Raw genomic sequence first — 15,332 nt, 5'->3', positions numbered from 1 at the left:
TTACAAAACCGGAGTCTTATGCCAACCCCAGAAACCTCATACTTCTAATAAATTAAGATCTCAAGTGACCAGAGGAAAAACTAAAGAGAGGAAGGAGGGAAGGATAGATAAAGAAAAGTGAGAACCACAGACACCAGCACCAACTGATTCAAGGGGCTGTGGGAGGGAGAGGGTACTTCTGTTGAGTTTCAGTAGATGCTGGTGCGACGGATCTGGCATGCATAAGGACCACCACCAAAGAGAGAAGCCGTCAACCGCGGTCCAGCAAAGCGAGCACCCCCCCCCCCCCCCACCCCCCCCGGAATCCCCAGGCCGCGGCAGCACCAAGGCCACCCCCAAGCCACCCGAGCGGACACCGGTCAGCGAGCCGACCCAGATACCCGGAACACCCCCGCCCCAGCCCCGGCTCTTATACTGTGCTGCCACCGGCTGGCCGTTTTTGTAATTACTACAATTTTTAACCCTTTCTCTACCGTTGAGAGGCTGCATCAAAGCCTTCTGTATGCTCTCGTATAAAAAACAAAACATATAAATACGTCTTTGGGACACTTAAATATTTTTAAAAAACGTATGTTATGTTATGTAAGTTATTGGGAGCAAATGAGTTAAAAGCTGTATTTTGAGGGAACAAATAATTTACAGTGTTATGTATTATGGTGTCAAACGCTTGACCAAAAAAAAAAAAAAAAAAAAAAAAAAAGTTGGATTTGGTCTTATCAGACCACACAACATGGGAGGTGTTTAATTTGTATTCCAGTGAATGATCTTTCAAAAGAAAAATCCTATTCAATTCTCATGAGAAAACAGGCTCTTGCGTCACACGTTCACGTCGCACTGTTTCGTGAAATGAAAAATGTCCTCTTGACAGGTTTTGTGTTTCAGAAAAGAGGTGGGGCTTAAAAAAAAATTGATAGGTGCCAATGAAAGTTGGTCACCGGAGCAACGTTTTGGAACAGGGGTCACCAACATGCTGCCGAAGTAGCTCGCCCGTGATTGGGACATTGTGATTTCCTTGGAATGTTGTCCAATTGGTTATTTCAAATGTAAACACATCTGATTACATTAGTGAATGTTGGTGATAAATTATAGATGCATATAATTCATTAAATTGGTATTTCAGAATACAACTGGTAGCCCTTCATAAACAGGAAGTCGTTCTCAGTCTCCAAAAAGTTGGTGACCCCTGAATTAGAAAGTAAACACTTGTGTATTGTGCAATTAGCAACCCCGCAATAGCACACGGATGTTAGAATGTCCACATCATAAATTCCATAAATAAATACATACATACACGCACACACCTCCAAGGCACGGCGGAGGGAGCAGGCAGGCGGGACTACTCCGTCTTTTCCGTTTTGCCGTCTTTGCCCTGCGGCTCCGCCCCTTTGCGGAGCTGCGACTTTTCCAAGCCGCCGTTAATCTGCTGGTCGGCCGCTCCGCTCGTTTTGCCGCTCGAGTTTTTGTCCAGGTAGTTGAGCATCTCGCTCAGGACCGTCTGGAAAGTGCTGAGGGCTGCGCAGACGGCCGGCGTGCCGAAACCGTGCGTGATTAGACTGTTGGGGGTGGGGGGAGAAAATATGTAAGAATGGTTTGAAATTATTCACACTGATAATGAAGGATGCCAGAAAATCGGGGTTGCTATGACACAAAAGTGCTTTTGTTAGTTTCTCCAGAGGATGACATCACATCATCACATGACCTTTCCGCTAACAGGCCGCTTGTGTCCCCCAATGTAACAAATTGCAGCGCTGACACATTTGGAAATGGCAAAAGGGCTCAACGGGGACCAAACAGGCACAACTTTAGTTTACTCTACCTGATGCTTAATTGGAATTGGCGGGGAAAAAAAAAAAAAAAAATATATATATATATATATATATATATAAATAAATAATTATATATTATTAATGAATAAAATAAAAAATAAAATAAAATAAAAATAAAATAAAATATATTCATAATATATGTTAAATTTCTAATAATAATACATTTTCATCAATTCTGTGTGGAATTTTCTTTACACCGTTGTGGGAGTGAACATAGCAGGAAAGTACATTTAAAAGTACAGATATACCGATAGTTTTTTCAGGCCCGATACTGATTATTAGAAGTCAAGGAGGCTGACAACCGATATTTGAAGCCCATAATCATTTTCAGAAAAAAAAAAAAAAAGGGTGGGGGGGGGGATTGTGAGAAACAGCGTGTCAAACTTTTTTTTTAAGATACAAATACCAATCTTGGCTTTGTGAATGTCTTAAAGAATGTAAACTTTTCAAAATGTAGAATTTTTTTTTTTTTGTTTAAATCAGACAATAGAATTCATTTCAAATTTCTAAAAATAAAAATAAAAAAAAATTAAAAATCTTCTGTGAGCGTCCAAAGTTAAGTCTTTAAATGTTAAATGGAAACTTAAACAAATAAATATCATAGCTCTCTAGTTTTCAACAGTATTTTTTTTTCTAAAATTTAAAAATACCTCAAATCTTAAAGGGATACTTCACTTATTTAGCCCATTATAGCAATAAAAAGTTAATATTTTGTCTATAATTAATTTGATACTTCCATTATTTTTCACGTACAATTAGTACCTTTAAAAACACATTTTGCAACTTACTGTCGACTGAAAATGACATCACAAGGACTCAGGTAACCAATCACAGCTCAGCTGTTTTCTAGGTTTGGTCATGTGACATTCACAAGCTGAGCTGTGATTGGTTACCTGAGCCCTTGTGATGTCATTTTCAGTCGACAACAATTTGCAAAATGTGTTTTTAAAGGTACATGAAAAATAATGGAAATATCAAATTTATTATTGGCACAATATTAATGTCTGACTACCAAAAATGGCTAAGTAAGTAAAGTATCCCTTTTAATGTTAACATTTTGTTGTTTTAATGTTAACTAAAAATTGAAATAAATAATTCCTGAATGTTAAAATGGTTTTAGAGTGACCTTTTATGCGTGACGCGAAAGACGGAGGCCGTCGCGTTTGTTACCTGAAGTGTGTGAGATGTCTCTGGATGTCCAAGTCCAGGATGGGCGTCGGTCTGGACGAGCCCAAAGGAGAACGATCTTGACTCAACAAGTCCTGGAACTCCTTACAGATTTGCCTGACGGAAATAAACAAAAATGACTACCTTTTTTTTTTTTTTTTTTTTGCCTATCAGCATTAACAATCCTGCGCATCTTCTCACTTTGTAGCCAAAACCATTTTCTTGCGTGCGCTGCTTTCTTTCGAGTCGTTGTGCTGCCGGGCCAAATGTTCGCCCACCGCCTTGCTGGGAAATTCCGTCTCGCAGGTGTAGCCAAAGTCCCTTGCCAGGTGGAGCGCTTCTCCTGCATGCATGCATCACAGACCGATGAGGAAGGATTGCCGAACCACAAAAGGTTGCAAAAACGGAAAAAAAACAAAAAAACATGAAAAGTGAACTCACCCTCCACCAGGGAGGTGAGCAGTGTGACGTTGGCAGCTTTCCTCCGTCCTGCCGGCAGGTTGAGGCCGAGACGGTCTAATTTCTCCCGGAGACAGCGGCCGCCGTTCTTTGACTTGGCTCTGCGGAACAGGCGGCAACTTCCATGTCACGTCTGACATTTTTTTTAATAATATTTGGATCTCCTGTTTCTTGGGAATTGTTCCAAAATACAACTCGAACAGTCCAGTATAGACAAAAGGAATATATAGACAAGATTTCATTCTATTATAGTAAATGAAAGCCTGAATAAATTAAAAGATGTCACCTTGCGTATAACCATCGCTTCTTTAATCAAAACCATTTGCATATTTAATGCGCTTTCAGGTTGTAATTCCCCCTGAGTTTCTTTTGCGTCTGTTGTTTGCACATTTATCTTTTGGTTAAATACATACGATTTTTAGAGCCACGTCTTTTTCATTTCCGCTTCCATGTGGAAATGTGACAATACAATATACGTTGCTGACTTTCTTTCTAATTATGTGAAGACAGAATTTGATGAGCTTTTGAGGGGTTTGAATTGAGTTTCATCAAACTGTGCTAATTTATGAACAAAGGTTTGTCGTATATAATGACACGTGTGAGGATAAATGACGTCTGAGCTGGATGAAATATTTGCCTTTTAGAAAAGTTTTGACATACATATACACACATTGGGAATTGCAAAATTAGTGCATTAATTTTTTATTAATTTAAAGTTCGTTTAACGCCACATTTTTTTTAAATGCGTAATTAATGATCACCCCTTACTTGGAAAGCCTGTACTGGGGGCATTCCAGTTGCAATGCAGCAGACACGTCCATGTCAAAATTTAGAAGTAATAAAGGTGATAAGAATGCATATATTTGTGAAGACTGTGTCCAAGTTATATTTTACAATTTAAAAAATGTGTAGAATTTCACAAGTTGCTTCATGTTAAAGATTCGAATGCACTGAGCTGTCACCAACATCTTACAAGTGCAATTATGTCATCTAGTGGCTGATAATTGACAACACAAATCAATATCACACTCGTTTTTATATTACGGATCATCTTTCGAATTTTAACTAAATTTGATAAATTATTATGAAATTACTAGGGATGTCGCGATAACATTTTTTTTGCACCCAAGTCACCTGATTTTGAGGATCTGCCGATACCGAGTCCCAAGCCGATTCCTCGGCAAAGTATTGAGGGGGGAAAAAAGTGCTACCAATTTGTTTTTCTTTTTTATTCGAACCAAACCATCCCAATAATTTTGGGGGGTGCTATCAGAAGTGCACAAAATAACAAATCAAAATGAATAAAATCTTTTGTTTGGCAATACGTTTACCTCTGGATGATTTTGTTGCTTTGTAGCCCCTAAAATAAAAATAATAATAAAACCAAAATTGCCAAAAATGAAAACCCTGATAATTTTCTCCCGATTCCGATCAGCTGAAAATGCCATCATCGGGATGGGGACATCTCTAGAAATTACTCTATCAATGATGAAAAGATGCAGCCATATTTGCATTTACATTTTTTCTACATTTATGAAGCGTATGAAAAATTAGAAATAAAATTTGCGATTAATCGCGAGTTAACTATTGAAGTCATGCAATTAATTAGGATGAAAAATTTTCATCACCTAACGCCCCTATTTTAAATTAAGAGTTGTGGGGTTTTTTTCTTCCCAATGTTTGAGTTACCTTATTTGACCACTTTTCTAAGCCCGTCTTCTCCACGCCATCAATAAAACAGCCGACCCCCTGGTTCCTCTAATCCGTGCATGGTTTGCCTCTGACTCACCAATAGCCTTTGTGAACGCTCTACTGGCATATCCTCTCTTTTATGCAAGCTCTACAAAGATTCATTAGATAGATTAACGTTTAGAAAGTGCCCTACAATCTCCCGCAAATCACTATGGCGCCTCTAACTCGGCCGAATTGAAGTTTTAACAGCGTGCTTGTCTGGAGAGTGTTCCGTATGTCCAGGAATTGTTATTAAGAAACTTGATTCACCAAAGCTACACAGACAATACATTAAAATGAAGAGAAGTGCACCTAAACTAGTTGCCCCAAAAAGTCACCACATGGCTGTCACTTTTTTTGGGGTACGAACCTGCGCAGTATTCCACCCAGTAGCGAGGCGTTGAGGCACTCAGGCGGTGACAGTCTTCTTTTCACCTCCGCAATGGTGACTTTGTACTTGGAGGTGGAGCTGAGTAGTGACAGTCGACCCGGTACCGAGCAGAATAGATCTGTCGGATTCACCACGCAAGTTCCCCCTGCACGGAAAACGCAAAGACGATTTTGTTGGAACAAAAATACCACAACAGCTTTTATCGGGGGTGGATGAACTGTGACAGGAAATAAATATTTGTTTAAGTGCAAGATTTAGTTTAAAAACAAAACAAAGTGATGGGTTCAAAAGTGGTTATTTGCTTTGACAATTATTTGCATGTATATTGAATTAAACACTACATGAGTCCAATGTTGACATGCGCTTCTCATAGAATGCAAATATGTCGTTTTCATTGTACGATGCGTTTGAGCTTTAAACTAACAATTGTACATCGGAGCTGTCTGCTTTAATCCCCACAAAAGTCTTATTTTATCACCTTCCACGGTTGTGCTTGTACAAGCGTGAATAAATCATTCCAGCGAAGGCTCCGACGCATTATTAACCGCCTCTGAATGAGCCTCACTGCAAAAATATTGACTGCTCAAAGTCGAGAAGGCCTATTATGAATCAACTTTCACTTAAACTAACGTGCCAAGCAGCTGAAACGCAAGGTTGCCGTCTGATGTACTGTGGGCTATATTCTATTATTCATCCGCCTCATTATCAAATCTAACAGCGGGGGTGTGTCGCTTTGTTATCAGGCCATGATGTGATGGAAATGCAGGATGGAAGATGCCATTTAGGCCAAACAGATCAAGGCTGCAGGCGAAGATGCCCACGCCAGTCTTTTTTTGGGGGGGCCAAACGTGGACACATTTGGCCACCGACTAAGGCTTTCTAACCTACATTTGAGCTCTCAAAATGTATTATTCAGCATCAGCACAAATGCAACAGCCTGTGTGTTACTTTCCTAGCCAGGGGAACATAAGAGAAGGCTCTTAAAAAGACAACGGCATTTTATTTCAGCACCTGGACAACGACCCTGTGGACGCATGACCAGGCTCAAAAAGCCGGTTCATAAAAATAAATAAATAAATCAAAAATAATTTGCGTTCTTGTCTGTCCTGGTGCTCTCGTGCAACGTCATCGGCCGCAGCCCAAGAGCGCACGAATACCCGGATGTTGTTCTCGTCAGCTAGCTTAAGCCAAGGATACTGTCAAGATATTTGTGAAGGCTTTAGTCTTAGCTAGCAAAATATCCAAATAACTATTTATTTATTTATTTTTTTGATACCACGGGAACACGTCAGAGTCTGGGGAGAAGTTAAACGTGCATTCTCAATTGGCCTTCTTATCCACACGTTCGTCCTTGTGGTCTCGAAACGTCATCAGTCACGGCCCAAGAACGCAAGGAATACCCGGATGTTGTTCTTGTCAGCTAGCTTACTTGTGAAGGCTTGGCTAGGGAAATATCACAACACGTATTTTATCACAGAAATATGTCACAGTCGGTAGAGATTAGTTAACAAGCACACAGCCGTGACATTTGCGTTCCAGTTTGAAGACCACACTTGGCGAGTTCACGAGACCGTACGGCGTTCTTCATCCTGACAAACGGCCTGAGAGTCGTACTGCGCACGCGCGTGTACCATTCTGTGACCTGTCTGTCAGATTCACGCGCACTGACAGGGGGCGCGCGCCTCCAAAAGCCGCTGGTTCACATCGTATTAATTCCCCCTAAAAATGTTTTGATACAAAATAGTTTGTATTTTATGTTGCCAAGGGCAATCGAAACGAGCTATTGCTGCTAGTGCAGCGAGCGGAGCGTGCGGGCCCAGAGGCGATAACGGTATTTAAGCAACGGAGAGTAGCCTCGGGCTGCGGCGCGAGCGGCGGGCGGGATCACACGCGGAATCAAGCGCCTGTTTTAAAACCAGTTTGCCGAAAATTAAAAGGAAAAAAGAACACGGGCCAAATGTCATTCTTCTTATAGAGTTGCACAACAATGTTTACGGCTTCTTAACAACAAGCACGCGTGACTTGTCGGCTGCGCGTGCACGCGGTGACGTCGAGCTCGAAACCGGAAGTGGGGCTCGCAGGCTGATTAAAAGCGCAGACGACTCTTTAAGTACATCGAGCGCGTTTCTTGACTGATTTTCTTCTGATAGGGGGTGGAGGTTTAAAAAAAAAAACAAAAAAAAACGGGTTATGTGAATATTCATGCCCGCAAAGCCGCAGTCAGAAAGAACAACATTAATATGATCTCGGCTGAATCCGGGGGCCCCGCTCCTCATTAGCATATCAAAGCGTGCGCCCGAGGCGAGAGAAGCTATCGATACAGGAGTGCGAGCTAAAGCAAAGATTATTGGTTGTGATGGTTGCGGCGGCTGAGCTCAGGGCCAAATTGTGCGCACCATTAACCGAATGTGATAGCGGAGGGATTCCCGCGTCAATCCGAGAGAAAAGCCCCAACACCTAAGAAGGCCTGATGAAAAATTAAACTGGAGACACGCAGCTTTTTTTTTTTTTCCCTCTCCGTCTGGAAAAGCAAGCCGGGGCTGACTATTTCCCTAACAAACACCCACACAAAAACAGCAGCTTTTTCTATGTGGAAAAAGAACGTAAACAAACCAGTGGACGGTTTAACGCCTCATTCACAGTACAGGAAAATGACACGTTTCTGTAACAAATAGGCTACAATTAAAAAAATAAAATTAATAACTCCATGGTACATTTTGCTTTGAACTAAAAACATCAACAACAACCCCCATCCTGACTAAATTGATTAATTTCAACTAGAAATCAATTTTGATCCTGATCTGCCGTCAACAAAGATCATTTTCAGGATTTAAAAAAAATAATAATAATTGTGATGTGTTTCTATCACTGTAATATAAATTATAAAATCAACACATTTAATTTTGTCAATAGAAAAATAAAATGGAATAATTGTGATGCAGTTCTATTACATCAAATTTGTTTTTGCAAAAAACTCATAATCCCAATACATTCTATTTCTAATTTTGTCTTTAGTTTCATCACAAATTCTATCCAATTAACATTCGTTTAATAGGAATAAATAGCCACGTGACGACCTGCATGAATCGCATAAAATAGATTAATAGTGACGTACTCATAAGAGTACGTTTGACTTTTTAATTAAATTTAACTATAATAGTTTTTGAGCAACATAATTTATTATTATTATTATTATGCATAGTTAATTGTGTTATGACAACTTCAAAACATAATTAAGTTGTACCTTAATTAATTTACCAAATTGCTATTGCGTAAGTGATTACATTGGCCTGCATCAATATTAAATATAAGCGATTTCAGACCGGAAGCAGGAAGCAGCACGCATCCTCTCGGTTACAAGCGATCTGTGGAACAACATGCTGACAGCACACACGTGCACGTGCATGTGTGGGGTGTTCAGGCGTGTTTGTCTTGTCTTGTCTTGTTGTCAGAACGTGAGGAGCGTTCACGGCCTGGGGTATATCCACAAAAAGGCGAGACGTGGGGAAGAGAGAGAGGAAGCGGAAGTCGGTCTTTTACCTCTCCGGATGACGCCCCCCTGGCCGTTGAGCACGAGTCCACACTGTGCTTCCATGGAGCCCTGTGGAGATATTATATGATGCTCATTAGAACGAGTGCCATGCCAACCTTGGGACAACAGGTGGAACGTGCTTATTTCGCATTTAACTCTTTGACTGCCAAAAACGTTTAATGACGTAATCTAAAATCCTAACGAATCCAGCCAAAAACGTTAATTTACGTTTATTACGGGGGGGGGGGGGGGTTCTCTCAATGGGCAGCGCAACGTCTTGTGCAGCACTGCCTTGTCATTAAACAAAAAATATTAGTGTCAAAGTCACTGTTGTGCAAAAAAATGTATATTTTCACAAAAAAGTTGTTTTTCTCAATATTTGTGTATTTTCGCTTATGTCACTCAAATGACCTAATTTCAAATGGTGATTACTAAAGAACGGAATAAGGTAGAAACATACTTTTTTTTCTCATGAAAGAATTGAATCCAATCTTTCATATGGTGTCCACCATGTTTATGTAGTCATACTATACAATACTCTGTTTGCTTTGAAAATGGTGAAAATGCTGGCACCGTTGGTGTTTTTTTGGATAATGTTTGGCAATCGGAGTTAAAACGGTCGCAAGGTATCAGTATACTCACACATCGTGAGTTGTTTTTGATACAGCAATTTTAAGTCGAAATGTTTTATTTTTTTTAAAGAGCACACACAAATATCATGAGAAAAATAAATAAATAGAACAACAGTACTAGGGATGTAACGATATCCAAACATCACAATATGATATCACGATATGAAGGTCACGATATGACAATTATCGCGATATTGTGGGGAGGTTGGCGATATTTAAAAAAAGGTCACAATATTGTTAAAACAATGAGCTAATACAAAAAAAGCACAATATTGTGCTTTTGTACATAATAGCAATGTTATGTTATTATTATTATTATTATATTATTTTATTAATGCACGCACACATCGAGTTCCTCCACATATTGACTCGCTTCACAAGCATATTTACGTTCCCCTTCATCTGACAATTAGTGTACATTTTAAACAAATTGGCCAAAACATCCCGAATGAAAATTAAATTTCACAACAAAAAAAAGCAGCCACCAGAGGGTGCAATTTAATTTTCTACAACTGCACAAATGGAAATTAACCTGACTTGTTTGAACAGATGTTTTGCATACTTGCATTTAAATATTGTGAACATGACGACGACGATATTGTGGTAGTTTTAATATCACAATATCATATCACTTATCGTTACATCCCTAAACAGTACAGTGCAATGTTTTACATAAAAACAACACAAAACAAAACAAAAAATAAAATAAAAAAAAACTCCATTCATAAGTTAAAAAGTCAAGAATGCTGTTCAAATTGTTCAAGTTACTATTATAACATGAACATACTTGCAATTATGCAATATCAACATTATTATACATGACCATTTAAAATTTTGTTTGGTACACTTTAAAAAGTTGACACGCTCCTTTTGCTTTCGTAAAATGATGTGGCGGGCCGGATTTGACCCCGTGCCTTAAGTTTGACACCTGTCCCATGCAAACCTTATTTGGTCATCTGAAGTCCATTCAAAAATGAGCAGTACAACCACGTGATTCCATCACAGCCAATCAGAACGGCAATTCATGTAAAGCATTGCATTGAATGAGATATTAATTGCTATACATGTGACATGTTATCATTGCTAATAGTTAAAATTGGCAACAATATATCAAATGTACATCATCGCATTTTTTTTTCATTTTCTAAAACAAGGATGATGAGGCAGGTTGCATCAGTTTAGAAATATAAACATGTTGACTATATCTGCAGATGCAACCTGTTGTGTGAGCGCCGCCATTTTGTAGATCAGCACTATCAACAATGTCATCAAGAAAGAACATAACACGTTTTTTTTCTCCCCCCCCCCCCCCCCCCCCCCCCCCCCAACAACACGTAATCCCCCGTGCGAGCCTCGAGGCCTGGGCCTCCGATTATAATAAAAGCGAGTTTGTTGTAGTTCGTCTTTTTTTTTTTTCTAGCTCCTGTTTTCCTTTTCTTCCATCGCGAAGCTAACGTGATTATAAAATCAATATACAAAACGCAAAAGGTCTTGCATGAATTAGCTTAGCGACGAGGGGGGAAAGGTGTGGCTGCAGCCGCTTTTGTTGGCCGTGGAAATCTCTTTAAGTCGCTCAAAAAGATGACAGTGAACCATTTGGCGCATCTGGTCCGTTCACGCCTTGTGCCGGATCACGGTCTTGCCTTTTTCTTTTTTTACCCGATAAAGGACGAAAAACTGTGCTATTTTTTTAACGAGTCAATATGCAATTTAGGGTAGAAAAAAAAGACATTTAAAGGCCATCTAAATTATTTTAAAATTCTGCTGTAAATACATGGACGCATCTATTTTATAATTGCATAAATTGTGATGAAAATATGTTGCATTTAAATTATAATAATCCAACGAAAACTCGAGATTTTTCAATCAGCCTAAATTACTGAACCGAAATTATTTGTCAGCGCGTGTTTAACTTGGAAGCTTGTTTAAATCGGCTCAGACGTCGCCGCATAAGTAACAAAGTTGATTGACGTTAAGTCGCTAATTGGATCAAGTACGGTGCTTTATGGTGCTCGAGGAGGCTTTTGTGTCCGCGAGCCCGATCCGTTAATCCGCCTTTGACCGCAGAATAGAGAAACCAGCCGCTTTTTCTTCGCCTCAACAGTTAGCCGCGACTCACACAAGCACAGTTTGCATTGCCACTTTCTTTACATCCAAAAGAATTATGTTAATAAAATGTGGGTCACGTGTGCGCGTGGAAAAAAATAAAGGGCGGATTTGACGAGGATTGTATAGACTGCCAGTCAATTAACCTTTAGAAAAAAAAACGAAAGAAAAAACGACGCCTGCCTTTCACGGGCGCGGCGGCCCCGCGTGCACACTTGACATTTACTCGTTGTACGGTCACGTTGGCGTCGGCCTGCCCTCCTCATTTATTTGCTGGCAAGGGAAGCAAGAGAGCAAATGATCTCTCATAAAGCAGCATTATACTCGCTTTTCTCCACACACCTCCTCCGACTTGGGCCATGCACAGTCGGCAGACTGGAAGACATCTGGCGCCCTCCTTCCCACTCATATTTTTGGAATTATGGTTGGAGTGGAGGTGGGGGGAGGGTGGTGCCAATTGTAGGCCAGTGGAGCACTGGTGTTGGGTGGGGGGTGCTAATAGCTTTTATATATATATATATATATATATATATATATATATATATATATATATATATATATATATATATATATATATATATATATATATATATATATATATATATATATATATATATATATTTAAATATAGGGTGATTAAGATTTTAATTACGTAATTGCATAACTTCAATAATATAACTCACGATTAATTGCAAATTTTAAGTACAATAAAATATTTCTTCCTATATGTTTTCATACTTAACATAAATGTGCATGGGAAAAAATGTTAAACTAATAGAAATATGGCTGCAATTCATAAATTCAGTTATTTTAATTTTTATTTAAATACACAATCTCATAGTACTATACAGCACAATACAGCACTGTATATTTTCCATTCGACTACACTTGACAGTTTTTGATTGAACTAGAATTAATATTAAGCTTCCAACAAATTATTATGCATTTAATTGTTTAATAATTGTTACAGAAGGCCACTGAGCTTAGTAGTATTCGACAAACCATTATTCATGTGTTATAACTGTGTTATAAATGTGTAATATTTGACTATGACAGTTTTTGATTGGACTTGAGTGAATATTCAAACAAATTATAATGCATTTATTTGTTCAATAATTGTTACAGAAGGCCACTGAGCTGAGTAGTATTCGAAAACCATTATTGTGTTATAACTGTGTAATAACGGTATAAAAAGCCATAGTGAACAGGGAGTACAGGGAATGAGATTTTGAACACCAAGAGTACTTCTAGATGTCTTGCTGTATATCCTCGGCATAATTGAAAAGGAGGGCTTGAGCTCTCATCTTGTGATTGAAATAAATGCATTTGAAAATACATTTCTAGATTATCCATTTTTCTGTCACATTTGTGCACTGGAGGTGTGCCATGAGATTTTTTTTTAAATAAGTATGCGCAGCTCAAATAAATACGATTTTTTTATTTTTTTTATTTTTTTTTATCCCTCCACACGCTAGCAGGTACCTGCAGGTCGTCGGCGGCCGCGGGGAGGCCCAGGCCAGCGGCGGGCAGCAGCCTCTGGTCCGGATGGTGCATCCCGACGCCGTAGGCCTGCGATCCGTGTGACGTCATGAGCGACAGGTCGTGCCGCCGGTACGCGTCGAGGCAGCCCAGCTCGCGCCGCTGCTGCTCGTCCAGGCACGATGACTTGAGCGCCGAGCGCGCGCTGTGCAGGTTGATGAAGTCCGCCGGCTCCCCGTGGTGGATCTGCTGGTAGTACTGGCCCGAGTGCAGCGAGTTGAGCCCGTAGGCCTCCGGCCCCACGGCCGGGTGCGAGTGCTGGAACTCATAGTGGAAGGACTGGTGGTGCAGCGGCGTGTACTGGTGGTTGGCCGAGAAGTAGGGCGAGGCGAACTCGGTGCCCGCCGGCGCCGGGTACGTGAGCGGGGACGAGGACGAGTAGGCGACCGACGAGTTGGCCACGGACTCCAGGCAACCGAGCTGCATGAGCCGGTAGCTGTTTGATCCGTCGTGACGTATCTGGCGGGGCGAGAACGAGAAGCGCCGAACGCGTCACCTCCAAACCCGCTATTTCATATTTTGTTTTTTGTTGTTTTTTTAAGCGTTTTAAAACTTTTAGTTATATTTTTGCGCACCGTCCTCCACGTATAATAAAATAGATTTCCCCTCACTCGCGCTCGTGGAAATATTTTTTCCAATAAATCTTACCTCCGCGTCGTGGACAAGTCCCGGGAAGGTCGCTGACATTGTGTTTTTTTTCCTCCAAAGTAACCCGCTGCTTTTTTCCCCCCTCTCCTCTCCGGGAAAAAAAAGAAGCGTTAAAATCCCCCAAAATGTGCGAGAAATGGCCAAAAAAGTCTTCCGTCTTGCTGCGTGTGCAGCCCCCCCATGCAAAAAAAAAAAAAAGGCTGGTGCAAGGCGAGCGTCTCCCCTCTGCACGGACGGGGCTGGCTCACGGATTTTGTACTTGCAGGGTATTTCTCGGCTGATGTCGTAGGTCCCTTGGTAATATGGAAGTTTGGAAAATTAAGCATCAGCACTGAGGAATGGGAGGACAATAGACGGAGCGCGAGGATCCCAGGAGACCAGGAATAAATATTGTATCTGCGCCTTGATAAGGAAAGCACGTGCCGCTTTCAACATTTTTTGCTCCCTTTTTTTGGCGGACATTTCGCTTTTTTGACCTGTTTGTGCGTGGTCGTCTGCTCATCTTTCAACGGCTTTTTTTTTTTTTTTTTGAAATCATACACGCTAAGGCGTCTTTTGCTTTTATTTTGACAAACGGATTTTCGAACGAAAATGTAAGTTTATTTCGAGCATTATATTTCATTTGAGGGCCAGGGAATAAAAAGGAATTTTAATTGTGCATGAACGGGTTATTTGTTCTGCTTTTTTTAAGAAATATGTTTCTATTTCGTCGTGCATTTTGTGTACTTTTTTTTTGTTTACACATATTCGTTGATTTTACGCTAACACAGAAATGGAAATTGCACTTTCGACATTTTTATTATTTAGCTTTATTGTTCTCATTTTTGGACACTGCAACGACTGCTTAATTCTTAATTGATATTTAAAGCACAGCATTTTTATTCCCTTTCACTCAATTATTTTCTTTAAATATTTTACATAGCTTATTTTTTTTGTGGCGATTGTGTTTTTTTGTCGGTGCACGTTTTACCTTGAATTTAAATTTTATCTTTTTTTTTTTTTTAAATAATAATTAACTGAATTCATTTCACTCGTGATTTTACTCATACGAATATTTTTATCGAAGCACATAGATATCTTTTACCTTGTGAATTAAGATTTAAAAAAAAAAAGCATTCCAATAAAAGCGCTCATAAGAGATCGCGGTGCACGGTGCGTTTGTGTGACTATTTTCTGCAGTCTGTTTAAGGAAGAGAAACAGCACCTATAGCAATCGTCGTTGCCCTTGGGCAGCCTAGGAAGAAACGGCAATACAAAACGTGCAAGTGGAGAATGTAAAGCTCACGGCCACAAGCCTGGAG

At 40.0% G+C, this 15,332-nt stretch overlaps 1 protein-coding gene across 1 annotated transcript; it reads right to left on the bottom strand.

The window, feature by feature from the left end:
- Positions 1 to 706: 706 nt before the first annotated feature.
- On the bottom strand, positions 707 to 14,328 carry tfap2d (transcription factor AP-2 delta (activating enhancer binding protein 2 delta)). Its single transcript, XM_077510359.1, has 8 exons — positions 14,032 to 14,328; positions 13,327 to 13,842; positions 9,115 to 9,175; positions 5,554 to 5,719; positions 3,435 to 3,553; positions 3,195 to 3,336; positions 2,997 to 3,110; positions 707 to 1,553 (listed from the first exon to the last, which is right to left on the bottom strand). Exons 1-8 carry the CDS (start codon positions 14,068 to 14,070, stop codon positions 1,337 to 1,339), a joined length of 1,374 nt encoding a protein of 457 aa, XP_077366485.1. The 5' UTR covers positions 14,071 to 14,328; the 3' UTR covers positions 707 to 1,336.
- Between the last annotated feature and the right edge of the window lie 1,004 nt (positions 14,329 to 15,332).

Source organism: Festucalex cinctus, chromosome 21, assembly GCF_051991245.1.
Source record: "Festucalex cinctus isolate MCC-2025b chromosome 21, RoL_Fcin_1.0, whole genome shotgun sequence".
NCBI lineage: Eukaryota > Metazoa > Chordata > Actinopteri > Syngnathiformes > Syngnathidae > Festucalex > Festucalex cinctus.
This window is presented reverse-complemented; position numbering and strand designations above follow the sequence as displayed.

Coding starts and splice junctions, on each gene's coding strand:
- tfap2d (XM_077510359.1), bottom strand. CDS start 14,070: ATGTCAGCGACCTTCCCGGGACTTGTCCACGACGCGGAG. Junction 3,337..3,434: donor GCTCACCTCCCTGGTGGAGG/GTGAGTTCACTT, acceptor GCATGCATGCAG/GAGAAGCGCTCCACCTGGCA. Junction 3,111..3,194: donor AAAATGGTTTTGGCTACAAA/GTGAGAAGATGC, acceptor TATTTCCGTCAG/GCAAATCTGTAAGGAGTTCC.